The sequence below is a fragment of the Apteryx mantelli genome, chromosome 7 (assembly GCF_036417845.1).
Source record: "Apteryx mantelli isolate bAptMan1 chromosome 7, bAptMan1.hap1, whole genome shotgun sequence".
NCBI lineage: Eukaryota > Metazoa > Chordata > Aves > Apterygiformes > Apterygidae > Apteryx > Apteryx mantelli.
In genome coordinates this window covers 39,939,018-39,962,883 of record NC_089984.1, presented here as the reverse complement: position 1 = coordinate 39,962,883, position 23,866 = coordinate 39,939,018, and the positions used below count along the sequence as shown (strand labels likewise).

Below are 23,866 nucleotides of genomic sequence, written 5' to 3'. Positions count from 1 at the left end.
TACCAAGATCAAGAAGTAACCACCAGCTTTGATATTCTGAATCATCCTCAGCTCAAACAAAACAGCCCGAAACAGGCCCCCAATTTAACACGGATTCCTGTACGGCAGCAATTCCTCAAGTTCCACCATTTCAGGCCAGGCTTCACAAGTCCCCGAAAGCGACACTTCCCCTAACTGCGCTCACTGATGAATCCACTGAAAGCAAACTTTTCTCCTGCGCAGCCTGAGCAACATTCCAGAAACGGGAGTTTGGTGCTGCATTTCCAGAGCGCTTCCCCTCTGAATGGGAGGCTGTTTGAAAGTTGAAGCGCACAAAGGCCAATGACTATAAAACTGGAGCCGTCTGTCGGAGGCTCCTCCCATGAGGCTCCCCAAGGAAAGGCCATATCTACCAAACATGCAATTGCTCCAGAGGCATCTGATCCTGCCTGGGGTCGGAGGAATGTGGGGCCGCGGGACTGTGGCACGCCTCTGCATTTCTGAACATTTACAGCATGCTTGAAAGAAAAGGACCCCATCGATCACTAGGCAAACTACCCCAAACGCGCAGCAAGCTTAAGCCTGTGCACACAAACACTCAGCCTGCGTGGCTCGCTCACACATGCTGTATGCCAGCAAGACTGACACGTGGTTTTTATTCTTTTCTCCTCCTTTTTTGTTATGGAATTTCTTCCAGGAGTTTTTGAGTCATGACAACCTGATAGCTGCTTAGAGTTTTCACAACTCCATCTGCTGTACACGGCGAGAGACTTGTACGAATTAAATTATAAAATTGCAACACTTAAAAAAAAATACACAAATGTCTCCTAACAACTATTAAAAAACCTAAGCAGATCTTTGCTTAATTGATGCTGTCTGGCCCATCTTTAATTTTAAAAAGTTTCAGGATGCAGGAAAAGTTTTGACAACTTCTACTGAAACCTCATTTGTTTACAGATGTAAACCTAAAGCAAAACTTGTTATTCCGCTTTAATTCTTGTGTTAATTCCCACCTCCTAAAGTCACACTGCTTTGGCTAGAAGAAAATGGAATAGCCTTAACTCGTGCCCTTATCTTTTTGGTTTGCTATAGTTTTGTTACAGCACTAAAGAATGGCTTCATAGGTAATTATGTCTTTGCATTGAGATATGCTGCTCTGAAGCCAAAGTGCATACACAAGTTGCCAGCATCCAAGGAATTAATTGTTTAGACTCTACCCAGAGAGATTATTATCATGTTTATGACATGTCATACAATAACTATAGACTAAATGTTTATAATATGTATCCCACAGCAAAAGATTTGATAGGTTCATTGCTTACCAAAAGCCCAGTCTAGGTATTTCAGATAAAATACTGAAGCTACAGAGATTTCATTTAGCCAAGCTAAAGTTTCCCAGCTCACTCCATGGGCAAGGCAGACTCTGGTCATTCAACTGTGGTGCCAGCTAATCCTGTCTGGGTGACAAAAGTAACATTTCTTCAGAACTCAGTCCAGCAAAGATAGCACTTAGACCTCTCAAAATATGAACTGAAAGCTGAACCTCTGTTGGAAAAAGGTACTCATAACATCTTTTTTTTGACTCTTAAATGGTTTCTCTTTCTAGCCCCTGTTCAATTTTTTTTTGAACAAAAGAAGGGAACAGATTTTTGTTCAAATAAACTCTGTGTTACTAGAGAACACTCACATTCATGACACATATCTGAAGACAGAGGCTAAGGATTTTCGCTAGTTGTGCTCATTGCTGCTTTTAACAGTTCAGATATCTGTACAGGAAATAGAAGAATATACCAAATGACCCCCCAGAGACTGTAAATCAAATACTGTAGTGGCAAAAAAGGCTGAAAAACATGTAGAACATCAACATCATTCGGGTGCAAGGGGGCATCAAGGGGTGGTTTATCAAGGGGTAAACTTCACACACAGAACTGCGTGCTATGGAGAATTCATTTAGTTCCAGTACTGGGAGCCAGTAGCATCCACTCTGACAGCAAGGATTAAGATCAAGTGCAAAGTTAAAGTTTCTGGGGAGAACACCTCACTTATATCCTGCCTCCAAGAAGAGGGAAAGCACGGATGGAAAAAGTTATTGTGATTTCTGACACAGGTACAGGCATTCAGCCACCCTCTCATTTTGGGGGGAATTAAACTCTTTTATCACCTGGAAACCATTTCACAAATAGCTTCTGCAGGTACAGCAGCCCTGGGGAGGAGGGAGACCCTGGATTTCCTTAAAGATTCATTAAAATTCATTTAAGATTCATTAAAATAAATTTTGATTTTCTTTGCAATCAGCGCTTCAGTTTGGCACAAATCTTAGCTATGTTCCTGCTAACAAAACTGAATTTAGCATTTTTGAAATTAATTGGTTAATTTGCTCAAATAACACGCCTCTCCCTGATCACTCATTAGTCTCTTGTTGCACCAGAAGCCTTTTGTTCTTACACCTACTGCTAAACAACGTCAAACTACGTTTTTCGCAAAAACATTTTCACCTTCTTCCCTGTGCCCTCTGTGGTGGGTACAGACTTGCTATTCAAACATAGGAAACCTGATATGCAATAACCACAGGAACACAGTGCGAAGGTGTGCTTGATTATCCGACTCTCCTGGAGGAATGCCTTGATCTGCCTTCGTAGAAGGCTCGGGGGAGGGGAGAGGAAGCGAGCAGAAAAGCAATACAAAGCCAAGAGACAAGCAAGCTCCCAGCGAGGCTTGGAAGACAATTACAGGCCAGGGGCAGCCTGAAGTTACATGCTGTCTAACTGAGGCTGGGGCCCGAGAGACCATAGAGCCACAAAAGAAAGTGCTGCAGAAGACTTCTCGGGAGGGCTGGGCTGGACAGGAGCAGTGAGCAGGCTGATGAGAGGGACTGAACGGCAAAAGCTATCCTGCAGGACTGCCCAGCTGCAGTCTGGGCCCTTCCCTAGTTCGCAGGAACAGTTAGCCTCAAAGAACGGCCAGAACGGGTTGCGGTGGTTTATATTGGGGGGATTGCATTTTTGGGTGTACTTTAGAGAAAACCAGTATTTTGCATTTGGGTGAGGGATTCTATCGCAGCAGTCAAAGAGAGAAGAATCACGTTCATACCCATTACAGGAGAGATGCTGCCAAAAGTCTGGTCTGGGAGTGGAAAAATTGCACAATTTTGTCCAAGGGCAGTAACAGCCAAAGAGGCAGTTCACTCAGACCCAGTCCTTCAGCTTAGTAACTTCTTTTTCAGGTGTCTTCCTCTGCTATATCCCTACTTTTTCCTCCTTAACATATATATGTCTCCACTAAAACAACATTTACCAAGCTATTTGTGAGCAGTTAGTCAGGTTGTAACCTTAGGGGAGGAAGAGACCCTAAAAAAAACTAAATAATTGTCATTTTTTAGGCTAGACCAAGTTGGGAAATGCTAAGCATTTCATGACACAGTTATAACAAAGTTATTGTTGTGACACTACAGTTACATGAAGTTACATAGCTCCATGGTGCTGGCAGGCGTAGCAGGCATATTCTTTCACTCCTGCTTCCCGTGACCCATACTGCTCTAAACTGTGGCACTGACATACAAATATGCCCCTCAGGCATTCAAAAATTTTATCCTTTGTTCAAGAACACTGAAATTTGAATTACAGAAAAACCAAAGGTTCTCAAGTTCAGTATCTCATCAAAAGTGCTGGATTCCAAGACATAATTTTAGGCTGCATTTTGAGAAGTCTGGACTATGACTTGACAAAGGTCACAAAGAGAAATCACTATAGTGTTTTCGTTTAGGCTGTCCTCAATGGTCAGAGGTGCTTTTAGACTGCGGGTGGACACCTTGTGAAAACTTATGATGGACATCATATCATTAATGGTGGCAATTCTGCCTCACTCCTGTCAGCTGGGAATTTGATCTGAGGGTTTTTCCCATAAACCATGTCACTATTGCCAAACCAAAGCATTGAGAGGGAAAAAAAAAAAAAAAAAAAGAGTCAGCCCTCAAAAAACCCCATGAAATTGGCTTGAAAAGAACATTACATTAAATAAAAAGCTTCTTTAAAAAAAGATGCCTTCTGGTTTTTGAGAATACAGGATGAACTCAGATCAGATTGTCAAGTTTTTCCATGCAAGCATGAAAACAAGATGCTTTCTTCTCCACTCCCTGCCTCTTTAAATAAGGTTAAGATTATCACTAGTCTAGAAACAAGAATACAAATACTACAATATTTGTGATAAACTTGCAAAAGCTGGCAAAATTGCAATGCATGTATTTGTTCTGAACAATAAGACTGTATCATGCCACTGATTTCAGAAAAGGCGGGAAAAATTTTTAATTATTCTTTGTGATAACTTTGTGCTCATTCTAAGGCCATTTGCAAGAAATAAAACTATATGTTTGTTTAAAGTGAAAGAGCAGTTTCTCTTTTGCATTTCCTAATCAGAGGTTCATATTCATACACTTTGCAAAACCACAGAACCAATTACTTGCTTATGACTTGGCTTAGATATCCAAGCCACTTCTGTAACAAACACCTGAACTTTGTATTTCCGCTTCTTTCCATATACAAATTTCCCCACAACTTCATTTGTGGTTGCCGAAAATTAAATTGACAATAAAAATTGCTGGGAGTTGCACAAGGCTTTGACATGGCTGTCTCTTTAAAAGTCCAAACTTTTACCTTAAGCTTATGGTTTGAAGAAATGAAAAGTTAAAGCTTAAGCTATTCAATTTTGGAGGATCAAAGTGATGGGAAACGATGACATTTCAGAAATTTCCAAATTAATAGGATTTATTTTTTTAAAAAAGAACCTAGGCTAGCCTCAAAGCTTCACAAACTCCAGTGATAACTTCTCTCGCAAACCTAGTTTATTTGGAATTTCTATCAGAAAAACAAGATATGAAGAATCCTGCATGAGTCAGAAGTTTCAAGTACCATCGCAGCATTCAAAAAAGAAAAAGACAATGTGGAAAGTCTTGGACACTTTCAGATATTCCCCACAAACTATCTCTGTATTTTGACTCATTTAATGACATTGTTAAGGACGGGAGGAGGGAGTTTTAAGCATCCATTTATTTTCAAGGCATCTAAAATTTTTTCTATAGTTGTTAGAAAGTGAGCAATGCACACATGCTTTTTGCTTTCATTCCAAAAAACAAAGCCAATCTTCTCTGCCTGCTGCAGAGTTATTCTTAGCTGGCTTTGATATTTCTATCAGCTAGGAGAGCATAACAATGTTATCATGCTAACAAATTCCAAAGATTTTACATAAGCTCATGAGTGCCAAAAAAAAAAAGAAAAAGAGGCTTTATTGATTACACTGTTTGTATTTCATTAGCCAAAGGAGCTGAAAAGAATAAAGAAAGCTGTTTGATGAGTTTCAGTTTCATGAAGCAAGTGCTCTACATTTATCAGAGCATCATTTACATAGAGGAGCCAAGCCTCATAGGTTTAAGGTTGGAAAACACCCTTTAGTTCAGGTCAACTGATCATTTAAATTCTACATGTCTACATACAGCTTGTTTTCTTCATTTGATTTTTGTTAGCTGCGACAACTAGAGGGCCCTCTGCCCTCCCTCATTTAAACAAAATGGGATAACTGGTTGTATCGTACTGGTAGGATGGTCAGGGTGAGAAAGGATCATACGGCTGTGTGCAGCATTCTTCCTGGCTGATCTCTTAGGGGCTCAGGACCAAATTCTTTGCTGATATCACTCTACTACAGCAAAGAATTTGGCTCAATGCTTACTGACTTACAGAGTAAGCTGTAGCCTTAGCCTTTTCTCCCCTGTCTCTCTTAAAAGGAATGTTCCAAGAGGTGAAAAAAAAATAAATTAGTGAGTTTCAAATGGAAGCAACAGCATAGTCTCTTGGGGCACTGTCAGTCTAGTGGTTATTTTGCTGAGGACCAAGGTTGAATAGGGCAAGTACAGAACAGGGAGGGTACAGAAAAGGAAGGATTAAGCCTGGGTGAACAAAGAAAAGTTTATCTGGAGATGCATATTCTGGGAGCAGTGTTTCATGTTTCAACAATGAGAACAAGATCAACATAACATATTAAAGTTGATTCTTGACAACAGCACAAAATGATGGCACTCAGCATTTCATAGGGACTTTAGAATTCAGAACAACTAAGCCTTTGATTGGAACAATTAGAATTTCTACATTAATTATAATTCTAGATGTAGTTCAGTGTCTTTGGCCTATAAGAAGCTCTGCAAGAATTAACCTGTAAGTTACTGGTCAAAGTATCTGTAAATGTACAGACTGCAAATAGATCCACAAAGAAATTTTCCTACATTCCACAGTACACAAATGTTAAGGCACAGCTAAATATAAATAAGCCTCACCTGCCATTAATGATACACAGTTGGGCTTCCATACATCTAGAACAAGATTGATAAGACATGCTATATCCATGCTGGCATGAACGATCTCATCTTAACTGGAATCTACATTTAAATTAGCAATGACTACAGACAATCCAAGGCAGAAGTAGGCACCCTGCTTGCCAACACACACTTCTCCAGCTGATACATTACCTATTGCACATATCTATAGGCATTTTGAATGTTAGCCTATAAAGCAAACAAACATCAGCTAAAGCCAACTTCAGTATCTTTGGCTAGATCCTGATGGCATCAGACAACTGCCAGTTGTGATCACTTAGATTTGGAAACATAGCCTGCACAAGACTGCTTGCCTGATTCATTTTGAAAATCCATCTACAAACATTTTAATATATATATTTGACCTTTTCCTGTTCAAAAAGCTTTTTACCTACAGAAACTCTCAAGAAGGGCAGAGAATGTGACCATGGGTCAAGTCAGGAAGAAAAAGAAAATGAATGAAGGAGGAAGAACAGAAAGCAGAGGAAAAGGCAAGTACTATGAGTTCTGGTTCTTCAGACATGTCTCCAGAGTCTGTTGAGAAGCACTACAAGCATGCCAAGAGGCAGAATTACTGGAAGGAAGCCACATCCAAGTCATGGAGAACACGCCTGCGTCTGTAATTGCTGTTCTTAGAGCTGCCCTCCACAGGGTTCAAAGCCGGGACTAATCCTACTTTACATATTCTATTAGAAACAGGGAGAATGGAACTAGCTCCACTGTATCCAATTTTGCAAGTAGCCTGAAGAGAAGAGTTGGAATACAGAAAATATAGGGATCTATAGAAAGACTTGCAAACACAATTTGGGGAGAATAAGAAGCTTACTTGGAAGAAGCAAGGTTGAAAAATACATCTGGTGAAAACTAATCAGAAAAAGTAATCTGAAAGTAATTTTTAGCTTAATGAGAAAAGAAGGCAAATACTGGTGCTAAACTGCCTACCCAGACATTGGAAAAAGTATCACAAAGTCTCGCTGGATTTCTTTAACAAATGGTTATATTTGACTGAGCAAAAGTAATTTCTGGAGAAACATGGAAGGATGTTTGAAAAAGGGCAGCTCATCCAGCATCCACCCATGTCAATACCTACCTTGAAAACACGTGGCTTAGGTTCTCAAGAATGCTGTTGAATATATTTTCAATACAGCAAGATGTACCTGCAATTCAGCAGGAACAGAGATTATGATTTACTTCTCTGTTTTTGCGTAGCAGAGGCATATATAGATTTAAAAAATTACCCAGACTGATACCTGGTTTTCCCCTGGTATGTCCTTTGAGTAGCTGGCAACACAACAGGGCATACTACTAAGTGAGCATTTTATAAATGCTTTACACTGACCTAGCCACTGCCTAAACCAGCAGAAAATTAGGTCAATGGCAAAACTCCCTTTAATTTCTAAGAAAGCAATACAAGACCTCTGTTGAGTAAAAGTGAGTTATGTTAGTTTTATTCTTCCATGAATAGGAGAATCTCGTAAATATTGCAGGCTCCATCCTACAGTCTTCACACAGACAAAATTCTCACAGAACTCACTGGCCAGTTAATTTAGTTAAGGACTGTAGGCTGTGCTTCTTGCACCTCAAAAAGCATAATCATACTAACCTACTCCTACTGAGGATAACAATGACAGTGATGTGGGGAAAAAAAAAAGCCAAGAGAAAATGCAAGGATGTCAGGAAGAAAGGCAGGAGAGACAAATAACTTGCAATGCAAATTTTGTGCATTTCATTAATGTGTAAATCACCTTCAGCTAATTTGCCCTTTGTTTTGTGATCCTTAGGTGCTGCACTACTTGAAGACAAGTTAGCTAATTTTGAAGTTAAAAAAATGGGAAATAAAGCTGCACAATCACAGTTTTGATAATTTCATTTTAACTCCAAAATCTTGTTTTCAGACACTAACAGCACAAAATGTCAGTGCTCAAAACCCACTTGACTGATCCGGAAAGCAGTTCTACATTCCGTCCTTCATGCAGCAAGACTGTTAGACTATTTAGTACTGTATTTGTTATGCAGACCAAAAAAAAAAAAAAAAATAAGTCAGTATTTACTAAGGAGTCATCATTCTTTTCAGAATTTACTGAATTTGCCAATTTTTGATGGCAAGAATAAAACATGAAGAAAATCTAAAAGTATGTCTGGGATAACTTTACTTATAGATCTTGTCTGACCTATGTGAAGGACAGACATAAAGAACATTTTTCAAGTAGCTGTGCTCTGATATCAATTGCTGCAATGTACTTTCCATATGAGAATATTGTTTAGATTTGCAAGTGATGTGACTTAATTCAGTAGAGCTCTCAATTCTCTGAAAACCAACTGCAGTGACAGAAGAGGGCCTACAGTACACTGGTGTAGGTGGGAAAGGGCCCTTCGGTTTGGGGGGGGGGGGTTCTTGCAGTATCAAACGCTGTTGGGAAGCCTGGCCCCTAAAGCTGTACAGCAGCATGGCCTGCTCCCCCTTTAAGGCTGGCTTTACATACCACTTGTGTAGTGAAGGGCAGGTCCTGATGGAGATTCAGGCACCACAGAGGAAGAATGAGCAACTGAATGAATACAACTATGAGAGCACTCCATCATGCCTACGACTGGCATATACTGGCTGGACTAAGGATTGCCTCCATAGCACAGGCTCCAGAAGAGGTCAGTGCAATTTGCAGTTAGGACTGGAAGCTCTGGGAACTGCATAATGCCTTCCTGAAGTTGAGGCAAGTGAAGCCACCAGGCATATTGCTCAGCATTTCAGCAAGCGCAGCACGTTCTGCCTGGCACAGCAAACCAGTTCTGCTGAGCAGGTGCCGAGGGGAGCCTGACCTCATTGGCAAAATAAGTGTCAGTGCTTACAGCATGTTTATGGCTTCTTATGCTCTTCCCTCACTAGCACACCCAGGCCCAAGCCCAAAGCCTGCAAGGATCTCCGCAGTCCTGGAACACCCAAAGACCTACTAACAAGACAAGTGTTTTGCCAAGCCAGTAAACCAGCAAATGATGCAATCTGTTCTCAGCACCTTAAAGATACAGATCTGGGAATGGCATCATTGTCTCCACTTAAAAAAGCTCCCCCTTTTTCCAAGAGGGGATCTTAGTTTGCACGTGCCAGCCAGTAGAGTTACAGAAAGTTATCAGAAAACTCCACACCATTTCCAAACAGCATAAAATTTTGCCAGCATTTCCTGATCTGTTCCACACACTGCTCAAAAAGTGCCATATCCCATGATGCAAACAGAGGCATTTCAGTGGCATAAGGTGTAACACTTCATGCACGTGCTTCCTTTCTCCCTCCAAACAGGAATTAAGTATTGGCATGGTCATTACAAAAGAGGAAAAAAACCCACCTCAAAACAGAACCCCCAAACCCTCAAGTCCTGTTCTTCCAGTCTGAGTAAAACTCAGACAGGAAAGCAGAGCAGCCAGATGCCCAATAGTAACTGGAAAGAGGGGCATTTGATCCCTAAATAAGTCAAGTTCGTGAACTCAGGTTCAGTCATGGACTTGACTGGGAGATAGAAGTGTCAAAAGCATCAAAGAAAGGTTTTTTTGACTCATTTTGCAGTGCCTATAGTCAGGTTTTTTGAATGCCACCCTTCCCTATTTCTGCTAATGGTACAGCTGGACTTCCACAAGAAAGCTGGGCTAAAGCTTCTGCCACAGCCTCCTTTCTAAAATAATTCTCCCTTTTACTGAAGATTAGAAGGGAAATTATTGGTGTTGTACTATTCCCTTCAAACATGAAAGGTGTTCGTATTTGTTGATCATCATCCCAGCTCTAGGGGCAAGGTGGGGAGAGAAATCACTTCAGAAAGTTCTTGGGTCTACTGCTCATCACGAGAGCACCCTCCTACCCAGTGCCATGACAAGGAAGCAAAGAAATTCCTTCATTTCTTCTACAAAAGGAAATCCTACGAAGGACTTCAGAGTCAGACCGCAACTTTGCCCCTGTACCCCAATTCAATAGGGTTTCAGCATAAGGGACATTGTAACAGATGGAGCTGTACAAGGGCAGTGAAGAAGGGAGAAAACAACCCTGAAGTAATTCAGGATATACCTCTTCTTTCTCCTAAAAGTAAAACACTTCTTTACCACTTTTTATTTTGTGAGAGGGAGAGGGGGAAGGGGAAGGATTCTTTGTCCATGCAGATCTTTCCATCAGGCCCAAACTCAGCCCTTAGAAATGTGCACTTTTTTTGCATGGCTATAAAAGTTTATCCTCTGTTACGATTAGAGGACAATAAACAGCTGGAAACCACTCTGAGGCAAAAAAATGCCATGACCAAGGCACACAGGATATGGAATATAGTTTGAAATTTAACTGCCCAAAACAAATGTTAAGCTCAGAGGAAGTATGGGCTACAAGCCACACCTGATTGCAAAGCAGTGTGTCAGGGTAACTAGAGGAAGAGCAGACTAGTCAGTGTTGAACCAGCTGAAGACAGACTAGCTGGCCTAACTAATGCCTTCTACCTCTCATTTGTATTCTAATTGCATACTGCTATAAGAAACAAACCTGAACAAAGGCAGAGACTCCTCTCTACCTCTGAGAGTCCTCAGTGTCTAAGTCTACAACACTGCAATTTCATACTGCTCCACACACAGTATCTACCGCGTATGTATGCGCACTTGGTATGCGTGTGACACCACTTACAGCTGTAGTCCAAAAGTAGCAGCTGCCTGTTGATACAAACCCTCATGCTGGAAAAACAGGTGATAATGAATTCTTAAAGCTTATGCAAGTATTAAGCAACTACTTCATGAATTGCCAGCAGCTGTTTCAAGAACCCTGCCCTGTTTGCCACAGGTATTTATTTAAAGTATGATCCCACCCTGATATGAAACACATGCATAGACACATATGTATGTACTACTGCACAGTCCCTTAAGGCTTCTGAACCAGGCAATGCCAACAATTTGGTAATTTCAAAGCCACCCAACTGTGAAGCTTTCCATCATATAAAGGGAAACAAAAAGAAAGGAAAGAAACCAGAAATAAATACCAGGGCTTAATTTCATTGTCATTTTATATATAGATCCTTAAAGAGAAAGTCCTGTAGCTGTGAAGACTTCTAACACTCTACATTCTTATAACGTACATTTTGCTCATAAAATTAGATTGTATTCAATCTCTCCATCACAGATTCATGTAGAACAGAAGGAATTCCTCTACATTTTCACCATAACAGAAACTGTTCAGGAATTTTCCACTTACAGTATTATTTTATCATTTCAAGTTTTAAGGAACATGGCACTGAAATATTTTCCCTCCTTATTGAGTTAATGGCATTTAATTTTTTGGTAATACCTAGGAAGATACCATCTGCACAGATCATTCATTAATGCCATCTAAAATATTTAAGTTTTTCACTGTACCATTCTACTCTGCTGTCATCTCTTGTATTGGCAGTTACAGCTCTAGCAGCCTTCTCAGGTGCAGAAAGGAGAGGGGGACAGCGTTCAAGAAAGTTGCTGAGGTTACAGAGAGAGCAACGACATGATTAGATAGTGGGAAAGTGATGATTCTAAGATCATTATTCTTTTGAAATAACTTACTATCAAACTGGTAATTCAGTAATGTAAAAACTCACAAGGAACAAAAGGATTAATTTAATTAAAGCAGTTACTGCTACATTTTGAAAATAAAGAATTCTTGGACTCCACAAATCCTAACAACAACTCACATCTGAAACAACTTCATGTCATTAGAAACACTGAATAATACATTGATCACAGGCACTGTCAATGCAATTATAATATGTGAGAGGATAAGAGGGAAGCCTAGACAACTAACAGTGTGAGCAATTTTTTTTTCTTAACAGTGCAATCCACCATGTGAATTCTGCAGATCTAATTTAACTGGGTCACAAAAACTTAGGCAAAAGCCTACTAACTTAAGGCTAAGAAGTGTTACTTGGTTGCCACACTTTAGGCTACAAGAAGGAACACGGGGATCCATAAGTGACTCATCACAGATAAATTTAGGAATCTCAAACAATAAATGGAATAGTTGAGAACTGTTCTGAGGTTTTAGAGCACTTCTGTTATATCTAGCCCTTGTACATTATTTCAAATTTCTTCCACTTAGTTCACATTTAAAAGCAACAGAAATTCAATAGAAATGTAAGAACAGAGTAAGTGCCATGCCCTCCCAAACAATGAACTTCTGTCTTGAAAATTTTATCGCTATCAAGCCCCAGGGTCCTGACAACCATTTCACATATTAATTTAAAGTAAATACCTTTCAGTTGGTAATCCTGCCACAGCCGAGTCTTGAAGTTCATTGAGGTCAAGTTCCTTAGACTCAATAAATGCAAACGCCGATAGCTTTTTTTTGGCATCCTGAAGTGAGCGTTCATGTTCTGAATTCGTCTTGATCTGCTGATTTTCAGAAACAACAGTCAAATCTGTAGATGCAGAACACTCACCCTGCTCCATCACAGGAATGGTTTGAGAGTAATTTTTGTATAGGTCCATCTCTTGTTCTTCAGTGCTTGTGTTTAAAGCCAAGTCACCTTCGCCAGTGACTAACATCCTTGCAGTACCTGTTTTAGGGATGTCTCCAGGTTTTTTGTTTCCTGCCTTTGCTGTGCTTAACACTGTGTTGCTCTTTTCTTTCACATCTCCCTCAGTCACACTGCTAGATTCTAGTTTAGAGTCAGTTTGAAAGGAATCATCATGGCTTACTTCATTTTTTAAGTAATTTATTAACCCATACATGGTAACTTTGTTTTCTTGCTGTGAATCTTGCATATTTTCTGATGTTTCCAGGGATTTCCTATTTACTGGATCATTCTGTATCATATGCCTGTCATTCTGAGACTTAATCTCATGCATAAAATTGCTGTGAATATATGTCTCCTGATCTTCCCCAGGTAACACATTAAAATTGTCTGGCGATTTTTCATGATTGTAAAATCCTCCTGGTAATAGCGCTGAAGATGCCATGTCAGAGACGCTGTTGGCAGTGACTGGATTACTGTGCCCATTTTTCTCCTGTTCATTTGGCTCAGAATCCTGGCACTGTCTGCTATGAAGACTCACATCATCTTTGGATGAAACCGTTTCTGCATTACAGTGTGTAATTAAATTATTTTCCTGCGTGGTAGCAGCGTCTAAGTCCCTTTTCTGAACACCACCTGTAGAGATACTAGTTACAGTGGGTTGTTGCTTACTGGCAGAATATGCAGTGAAGTTCTCAGGTGCTGCCCCATCCAATGAAGCAGATCCTTGCTTTTTTATCTCTAAGCTTATTAGTGATTCAGGATCAGCGTTACTAGCACACATGCCTTCCTTTTTTTCCATCTCACTGGTCTCTAGATGCTCAGTGTTTTTGTCTGGATTTTGCAGGTCTTCCAGAGAGCATTCAGCAGGTGTACAGTCATCTAGTCTGGGGACCATTTCTAAACAGCTACCTGGCTGCCTATTTTTCTCACTGTCCTGGAGACTTGCTAGTGGCAGCTCTGTCACTGTGTTTTCTTGTAGAAATTTGCCTTTGGGAATTTTGCAGGAAGTCTCCGTAGCTAAAGACAACTCTTGCCTCTCTGCTTCTGAGGTGCTCTCAGAAATTGCTTTGCCCACCCTGTTTGATTCTGAAAAGTTCTCTGTACTGCACAGTTCTGCCATATCCTTGACCACCGGACTCTGCTTGAAGCCTGCATGATTTTCAGGTAAAAGCTGGGGCAATTCAGTACTCAGTGCACTGTGGACAGTTTTTTTAAATATCTGGCTGATATGCTCCCTGAAGTCCGGGAGACTGGAGCCAATGCTCAGAGAGCTGCAAGTCAAAATCTCATGCTCTCTTCCAGGGTTCTCTGCAGACTGTTGAGAAATACTATTTTCCTTTAAAGCATCTTCCATTTTATCTGAATTCCCAGGTTTCTCTAAGATCTTACTGTGCTTGTCATCTATGCAGATATTGGTTGCAATTTCCTCATTACAGCCTTCTTGTTTACCAATAGATGAAAGGCTCAGCAGCTCCTCTTTTAGAGTTGGGAGCGCTAACAGAGACTCTGATGAACTGTCACTTTGCTGTTCTTTGAAGTTTACATCACTTTTTGTTTCTCTGGATTTAATTGCAGCTACCTCTTCCTTCAGCTTCTCAAAATTAAACTGTGATAAGCTTCCTGTAATCTGTCCCACACTTGAAGTCTCTGGCAGGGTTAAACTTCTCTCTCCTTCACCCCGAAAACTTTGGTCTGGAAGATCTTTCTTGTTCACATGCATATTCCCTGCAGAGCTGTTTTCTGAATTTGTTATTTTACCTGTGCTTAACCCAGGTGAAGGACCTACGCGCACAGACACCTGAAGACCTGTAGCAATCTGCAAAGTAGAATTACCTTCTAAGGCAGTTTGGTATGCTATACCTGCCAACTCATTATTTAGTAATTCCCCCACAGTACCATTGTTCTTATTGTTGCCAGGTTGCTGGCTAGGATGATTGAATGCAGAGGTCAGTGTAGAAAGGGCTGTAAAATCTCCTTGACAATAACCAGGCTCCCCTGGTGTCTTTTGAATGCAGCTGGAGTTATCAGTGGGAATTACTTCCCTGTGTGCCTGTAAAGGTGAAGGACAGCCTTTTGCCCCTGGACTTGTACAAGTTTTCACATTGCTTGTTTCTGTGACAGAAGCACTGTCCTCACAACTCATCTTCATGTTTTCATCTTTCTGGATGATTTGCCTATCAGCAGTCAGAGCCTCTATCTTTTCTCTGTCTGAGTTTTTTGCCATTAATGGCATTCTCTCTTGAGTTTCTGGACTAGGTGCTCGAGGATCATTTTTCTCAGAATTATCATAAGTACATGCTACTTCACTATCAGTTGGAAAAGCCTGTGATATGTTAGTGGCACTTACTGAATTCTGTGACCCTGGAAGAGAGTTTATAGCAGTAGCACTGCTTTTGCCAGTATTGTCTTTAATCCTGCATGTGCTGACTAGCTGTTCATTCTTGTTGGATTCTTTAAAAAACGTATCACTATGACAAGCTTCTTCACGCTGAGTAGCTGAGATCAAAGTATTATTATCCTGCTTAGGCTTGTTTGAGTTTTGCTTACTGAGACAGTTTTCTTCTGCCTTGAGATCATTTTTGTTTTGATGGTTGCAATCTTGCAAATTTGGCATGGCCACACCAGAAATATTTTGCAGGTGTTCATTGCTGCACATATCCTCTGACACCATATCAGTACTTTTATCCTTGTCCTTTTCTTTTGAGGTGTCGGAATCACATCGGAATGGTGCTGGATCTACCACAGGAGATTCTTTATTAAGGTTGTTTGAAATATTTAGAGACATTTCTGGTATGTTGCTGTGATCATTTAATTCCAGTAACTGCTCAGGTTTTGGAGCCTTTGCTTTGTGTTCCTGATAGTCTGTTCTTGTGACAGTTGCCAGATTGCTTTGAGGTTTCTGTTGTTTGAGTCCTGTATTTGAAATCCAATTGCTTTCATCAGCGACAAACATTGAGTTCTCCATTTGCTCTGCCTGTGGAAGGGCAGTTGGAACATCTGCATTTTCTTGCAATCCCCTGATACTACATACTAGGGTCTCAAATCTGCACTTGTTTTTCTCAGAGGGGTAGTTATTTTCACTGATGCTGTTATCACCCACTTCTTCCACTTGAACTTGCTGAGGAGTGAACTCTGTAGCATTTACTACAATTTTTGAGGTTTCTGAACAAACCATCTGCATATTTCTGTGACTTCCTGCAGCCATTTGTTCCTGCTGAGCTTGCACCAGCACATCTGATCTGCATTCAGCTTTCAGTGCCAAAACTTTGTCCTCCATAACACTTTTCACTGCATTTTGGTGCTTCTCCTGTTCAATAGCCTTGTTTTCTTTACCATCCATATCACTGCTTTGTTCAGTTACAGTTGCAGGTACTTGTGCTGCATCTCTGTGAGGCACTTCAGTTAAGTAACTGTTCTGTTCTTTATTGTCCCAAAACTGTGCGGCCTTCTCAGTTTGTATGGCAATGCATTCCATAGTCCCTGCCAATTCATTTAAGCCCTGAAGTTCAAGTTTTGTTTTGGATATTTCTGCACTTTCTTCTGACTTGCTGTAGATCTCAGGCTTTTCTTGACATTCAGTTTTGCATTTGGACACTAATGTAGTTTCTTTAGCAAAAGCCTGTTCCCAGGATTCATCCTCCTTACTCCATGTAATATAATTGTTCTCGGAGCGGAGGAGCGGTGAACTATGTGCACTAGCTAAACAACCCTTTTCAGTCCCATTAGAGCCTGGCAAGCCTGAAGTTTTTTCTTCTGCTTCAGTGTTAAAGCAATCAAAACTCAATGGACATTCTTTCCTGGATGACTGCAGTGAAGCCACAAGTGGAAAGCTGCTCTTATTCTGTAGGTCATCTGTGGCAGCTGCTTTCTCTTTACTCATTTGTCCTTCAGGTTTACAACAAAGAGAGTGTGAATTGTCTTCAGGTGATTTAAAGTTACAGTCTGAATTCAGATGCTTACCCACAGCTTCTTCCTTTAGGTCACCTTTTGAAGTCTTTTCAAAAAAACTGAATTCTTTGGAACTGTGTCCCCAGCGGGTATCTTTTACCTCCTGGTTGTGGCTACAACTAGAGTTCAACACTATTCTTTCTGCCTCGGCTGACCCTTCAGATACTTCACTGGTTTCTGTCACTTGTGCCTCCTCTATCACGATTTTGTTTTTTTCTCCTGTTACACTTGTATCACTTTTCTTTTGATTCAGCTCTGTGGATCTGCTCAAAGAAGTACTTAATGCATACTTTTTCATTAATCTTTTATCTAACAGGGCATTTTCCTTCGTTGGATTGATAATGTTTTCTGTTTCAGAAAGTGCAGTGCTGTCTCTAGACACACAATCAGCTTTTATGATTTTGTTGCTACTGGCTTGATCTTTTGGGCTCTCAGTTGTAACAGCTGATTTTTGCTCTTCCTCTTGCTTAAATAATAAAGGCACACTGAAATGCTTGGCACTAACAAGCTCATCTTCCTTTTGAAGCTCTCTTTGAAAAGTGGGTTCTATTTTTTCAGAGGCTGTTTTCACTGTTTCACTTATCACTGGATCTTGATAGTCATTTCCAGGCATGTATTCCCTTGAAGGTTCTTCTGGCTTTGGTGCCAGCAAGAGATTTGGAGGGTTAAAAGGCAACTCTGACATTAAAGTACAAACTTCTGATTGCTCCCTATTGCTTCCAGATAGAACTGGGTTTGCCTTATTCTCTTTAGCTATTGTTACAGCCCCCATCTGTAGATTACAGCCTTCATTGATCTCAGACCTCTCAATGAAACTCTGGGCATTCACAATTGCTCCATATTTTTCACTGTCTGTGCCTCCTGTTGCTGGATAATTTAGGATTAAGGTTTCCTTTTTCATTAGCAGACCCTCTCTACCATCTGTGTTCTGTCTACCTAGCTGCATTACACTCTGTGGCTGACCTACTTCCAAAACTCCTAGCTCCTGCTTGGCCTCCTGAGTGGTAAAATAATCTGCTGCTTTACTCTGGGGAAACATGATGACATGTGGCTCCCTCATGCCGCCCTGCTGTTCAGGCTGCCAGAACGGTTCTAATTCACTCAAACGCATTTGTGCAACTCCTTGCATTTCTGTAATAGCTGCAGGAGGGCTGGGTTCCAAGCTGGTGTTTCTGGGATCACTCTCACTATTTTTCATAGAAGCAGCAGCAATATTGTCACATTTTGGGCTCCTGTCCATTGATACGGTATATGCTACTCCCTCTGCTTTGTCATTCACTGGATCTGGTGACGGCACTGTTTCATTACAATCTGAGGTTGGTAACTTCTCAGTGCTGCTTGTAAGACCTGCTACAGATTCTTTGGCACAGTCCGCTAAAGGCATTGGGCTAGGCACACTGTTCTCTCTTGCTTCTGCAGCCTGCTTTAAGGAGTTGGAGCTAGTTTGTTCTCCATGTTCTTGCAAGATACTGCTTTGTCCTGTCACCTCTGAAGATACCATGCTTGAATCTGGATTGGATAAATCTTCAGCACCGTAGTTACTGATGCCTTCATTACTGATGCTGCCAACAATGGAAATGTTTATTTTTTTTCATGTCAGTAAAGAAAATGAAGAAGAGAGTAAAAACAATTCATGCCACTGAGGTTTAAAGCCATGCAGCACATGCATTGAGAAGCTGACAATCTGCTTTCAGGAGCCAAACCATCAGAGACACGCTACAGTAATTCAAATGCTCATTACACTGAAAAACATGTCCTCAGTCTTGCCTGACAGCTATCATACTCATGGCATGCATTTTAACCACTTCAAAGGCTGTCTTAATTAGTAGAGTGTTCCCCAGCCCCCCCCAAAAGGCTAACAGAGCAACATGCGAAAGAGACAGAAATACTGGAAAAAATACTAGCATCTCAAAAAAGGTTTTTCATCTTTCCTTCAGTGGGTCTACTTTGTAGAAAGCTAAAGGCTGTGCAATCTATAATCACTTCTATTACATGGCTATATCTTTATTGTGTAGTAGAAGATAAGAAGGGCCCATCTGTCAAGTGTTTTCTCCTACGACTCAGCATAATTCGTTCATAAGGGCAGAGGTCTCCCCCACAGAACTACATTGTCTTACAGTAATAAACACCCTGTGAGGTCATTTTATTGCAGTGCTTGATTTCAGTGCAGTGTTTGTATGATCTTTCTTTCCCACCCCTTGAAGATTTGATATGGTAGAGAAAATGGAAGCAGCAATGATGTGGATGCACTAACTGCAGAGAACCTGAAGGTGTTCTTAATATTTTTCATGTGCACTGTGTGGGCCTCAGTTTCCCCACCCACAGGTTTGTAGGTGATGAAATAGGTTAACCTTGTTCTCTCCCTCATCTCATCTGAGTAGCCTGGGCATATTTTTACTTCCTTAAGTAATGTGGCATTAAATATGTACAGTTCTATATTTGGTTTTGAATTTCTAAAAAAAGAAGTCTCTTGAGGGTGTCATTCACTTGACAAGAAATAATAAATGTCCTCCATCCCCTTCCATCCATAGCAAGGTATAAAGACATCATGTTGTCAAGTGTTTGGAAATCTATGGGAAGGTAGTGTGCTCAAAGGGGAGCAGTCCACAGCTGCATATAGAGAGTTTGTTCATGATGAACTTGTCAACAAAGCTTTACCACAATTTAGCAGTAACAGGCTGTGTTTTAGAAATTCCAAGTGCCCTACAGATGTGCTTAGAACACCTTCTGTAAGGTCAAGCATAGATTGGATTTTAACTTATCTCCAGAAATCTGAGAAGCATCTCTCTCCTAGTTTTATGCACAGAACACATGATACGGAGAGAAGCAAGTGACATATTCTGGCCCCTGAGCTTCAGGTCTGTATTTAGACAAACATTGGCTCTTCAGTAACTGTTGAAGCAGCATGGAAGCCACAGAGCACTGGGCTATGCTATGGTATACAAAATGCCATCCTTATACTGTGGACTGCCTAATGAAACAAAATTTCTTTATGAGAGGGCTGCATGTAAAAAATGAACACTACCCTATCTTAGACCCGCCAAAACTTATTAAGTACCACTGTGGGGGAAAGTGATCTAGTCTTTAATGAGCTATTGAAATTTGCCTATGTTAAAGGTAAGTCTCAAATCCAAGGTAAAGTGTTTATAAGATACAATTAATTTACAGCTTAACCAAGCTTTAGTGATGTTCAGCATCAGTTTATTTATTTTATAGCACCCATACATTTTATTTCAACTTCTAAAAATTGTTTTGCTCAAAGGAATTCTTTTCCTAGCACACTGAAAATACTTCTCCATATATAGTTCGCTGACACTTGGAACAACACAGATGGCAATGCAATGCTTGGTATCTGTCGATCACTGGCAACATGGTGCATAATGGGATATGACCAAACAACGAGGAGATGCCAGGAGGCTTTCCCTAATGAAGGAATAAACTTTATCATTTGACATTAATTTTGTGCTCAGGGAAGTTTGATTAGAAGAGGAGGGGCAGAAACCACAAAATTGAATTGGAGAGGGGATGAAAAAGTGGGAGCAAATTGCCATTCCAGCATTTGTCCGTTTTGCAGGTTTACCTTCTTGCTAAGTAAATTGTTCATAAACAGTTGTGTGTCCAAGGTTCTTCAGCCTGGAAGCAGGCTCCTGTCAGAGATACAGCATTCATATAAAGGACAAGTGGAGAACCAGGGGGAGAAAAAGAAAAGCCCTCTAACCTTCATGAGACTGAGCGTTAGAAGAAGTAGAAAACAACAGCACCTACAGTTACAGTCTCTCCTTATCACTCATCTTTAAGATCTTATTCTTTACTCATTGTTAATCCTATCAGTTGAGTTATGAAAAAGCATGGTAAAAAGTGTGGGATTGAAACACTGGTAGTGTGCATTATACAGACCACACATCATTATATATGTGCATTTGACAGATTCCTGCTGTCCAAAATTTCTCCAAGACCTTTACAAACATGACTTTGGCATACTAGATTTATATTTGCAGCTATCCAATACAGAAGAGCTCCAAACAAGTCTTAAGTGGTTAAGTTTTCTAGAATATGATTGCTAAAACCTGTATTGTCTATTGCCATGCTAACAGCAACTTTTAAAGATTCATATTAGTAAAATTATGACTAACTCAGCAGATTCAAGTAGAGATGACAATCCTGTGAACAAACTGTTCATCACTATGAATCAACTATAACAAATGTAACATCCTTTTATGATCCTGGGTTTTGATATAAGGTGTTTTATAATTCTGGTGTTTGATATAATGAACCCTGTTCATTTTATTCAGGACAAGATGACAAGAAGAAATTGGGACAATTTTTTCTTTATTAATGTGCACTCACTGAACAGAATTAAAGTGATAGTGCTGGCACATGCTGTAATGGCAACTTAAACTATCACTTCTGAAATGAAGTAATACATGTTCATCTTCTATTCTACTTCATCTTGCCTCGATGTTTTATTCTGGGCTATAACATAGAAATGTCAGGCTTTACTTTCAAATTGTAATAAAATACATCCAAGAGTCTTTTAGAATATCTCAATTTACATTCCTCCTTCTGATATAGGTAAGATAGAAAACTATACAAGGAATATATCCTACATCTTCCTTTTCAGTTTTTGTAATCTTGTTGTGCTGTCTGCAAGATTCTGTTAGGCATTAGGCAAACATCTGCCAGGAGTGACTTAAGCACAGTTGATCCTGCTTTAAGGCAGTAGGATGGAATAGGTGACCTCTTGAGGTCACACCTAGTCCCATTATCTTCCACTCCTTTTAGAGGGAATGACACTACAGGGAAGAAAAAAAAAAAAAAAAAAAAAGAATCACACCACAGGCTGAAGATAATTCCCCTCTTAGTAAAACCCAATCTCCATGAAAATGTATTAGCAATCAATAATTACCTGCATGGAGCATGCATTTTCAGACAACCCATTCAGTATGATCCACAGAGGCTATGACCTCTTTTTTTTTTTTTTTTTTTTTATACAGAGGTTTACATTCTTTTTTGTAGTTCTCTCTTTTGTCTGTAATCTGTACTTGCTTGATATTATTAAGGAAAAAATTCATACTCTATGGGAATATTTAAAACAAAAAACATATGCAAATGAGAAAACATAAAAGAACATAGGAGTTCTTCATATTTCTCGTAGAGGTTAGGGCATAAAGAACCACTTTGCTAGGAATAATCATTGACACAATTGATGATATGTAAAAAATGCAGTCATGCAAAGATCTAGGTGCATATTTAACTTGAAACACCCGAGTGTCTCATTGCACTTAAGAACTATGAATGGAAAATTTTCCCATGTCTTAAAAGTTAAGCACACATTTAAGGATTTGCAAGTTTATTGGCGTAACACATGGACCATATGAATGCTATCCCTCCAGTTTTAACATCAAACAACAATAAGTTAAATTTTTATATGACTAAGGTGTTTGTTTTATATAAATAATTACTGAGGAATTGTTTATTTCTAAGAAAATTGCAAACTTACTGATTAATTTTTTAATACCTGCAGTCAACGTCTTGCACCTTCAGAATATATTGTGACAGGTTAGAATTATCCTGGAATAATTTAAGAATACTACTGGTTACTCAGATGTTTATTAGGACTGTATTGGCTGTTTTTTAACTGGGGAGTGAAATCATGATGGATATTAAGGAACTGATGACTTATACTGCATCTCCCATATATACTTCAGGATTACAAGACATACCCCATCTATCAGCCATTAACATTTGAAGTCCTAACATCCATTACTGTCTTTTGTCACCCAGCATAAAAGCAAGGGGCCAGGAGAAGAGTAGCTAGATGAAAGCTCTCTGGCGAGCATTTGCTCTCTGAATTGGGGGTGGGGGGAGGAAAAAAAAAAAATCAGACCGGCACAATCACTCAGTGCCCACATATGTTTAGCCTACGTGATAATCCACAAGAAATGATAATCTAAGAACAGAAAATCATGGATTATTTTAAGTTTCCTTTTCTTATTCCTTAGCTTGCTTCTAAAATATACAGCAGTTGGTTGGAAAGGCTGACTGTTCTTTTAACCAGTCACACTTGTGAGGGGAAAGAAAAACAAGTGCTGAAGCCTATGAAACCTAGGGGTCACATACAGCTGCTATCCATACTGACGTAACTCAGAGCCTGTGCCAAGTGATTATATCCCCAGGAGTATAAGAGCCTGAAATCTGAGGCTGAATTTGGACAGCACTGAAGGGGACAAACACACAGCTAGCTCTGCAACCACCACACGTATACCCACTTCTCAAATGTTTCTGTTTTGTTTCCCCTGACACGTCAGAGACCAGGATCTACATTTTGGTTTCACTTGTTTGGACACAATGTACTGGAGGACTTGAGTTAACTTAATGAGTGCTGCATGAAAATTAATTACGAACATGAAAATCATTTTCACATTCCCTCTATGATCATAATTTTAGAGGCAGAGCTGGACAGTATTTGAACTTTTCAGTGTAAACAAACACATGAGAAATCCATCATTGCTAAAGGGCTGCGAACAGCAGCCAGATTCTCCTGCCCTCCCTGTATATCTAAGCTTTCGGGAAGAAGTGGGGCAGGAATAACCATCTATATGATCCTCCTGGGAACTGTCCTCCCCTTCTTCTTCTCCCCACCCCTCCCAAATCACTTTTCGCCTCCCTGTTCCACACAGAATAAAACGCAAGGCCTGCAGTATTTTAAATATGACCAAACTAAATTATTCTAACATTAAAAAAAGTAAACTGTACTACTGCCACAGCAAGTGAACATGGCCAAATCTTCAGTTCTGGTTCTACGGCTGGCTCCTGGTCTCTCTTTGAGACATCCGGAGAGTTGGCAGGAAACACAGCACTGAACAGACAGTCTTACAGGATGTGCAGCGACTTTAGCTTTTTATTCTGTAACGACAGTCTGACAGCTCTGTCGATCCCACAGGATCTGTCCAGAGCACAATGTGGGGAAAGTAGCCAAATTCATCCACAAAAAGTGCTTATTCCTCTGTACTCCTTCTAAGTGTACCTTATGAATTGCTATACCTACTTGTTTCTAAATCTGCAGGAAAATGCTGGACAATTCTAC

The 23,866-nt window shown here is 40.1% G+C and overlaps 1 protein-coding gene across 1 annotated transcript in view; it reads right to left on the bottom strand.

Moving 5' to 3' along the window:
- The window catches only part of TACC2 (transforming acidic coiled-coil containing protein 2), a 133,436-nt gene that overhangs the window by 92,389 nt on the left and 17,181 nt on the right, over nt 1-23,866 (bottom strand). The window contains exon 4 of the mRNA XM_067299616.1: nt 12,567-18,341. Coding sequence (XP_067155717.1) covers nt 12,567-18,341 — 5,775 coding nt within the window. The remainder of the gene's footprint in view (nt 1-12,566; nt 18,342-23,866) is intronic.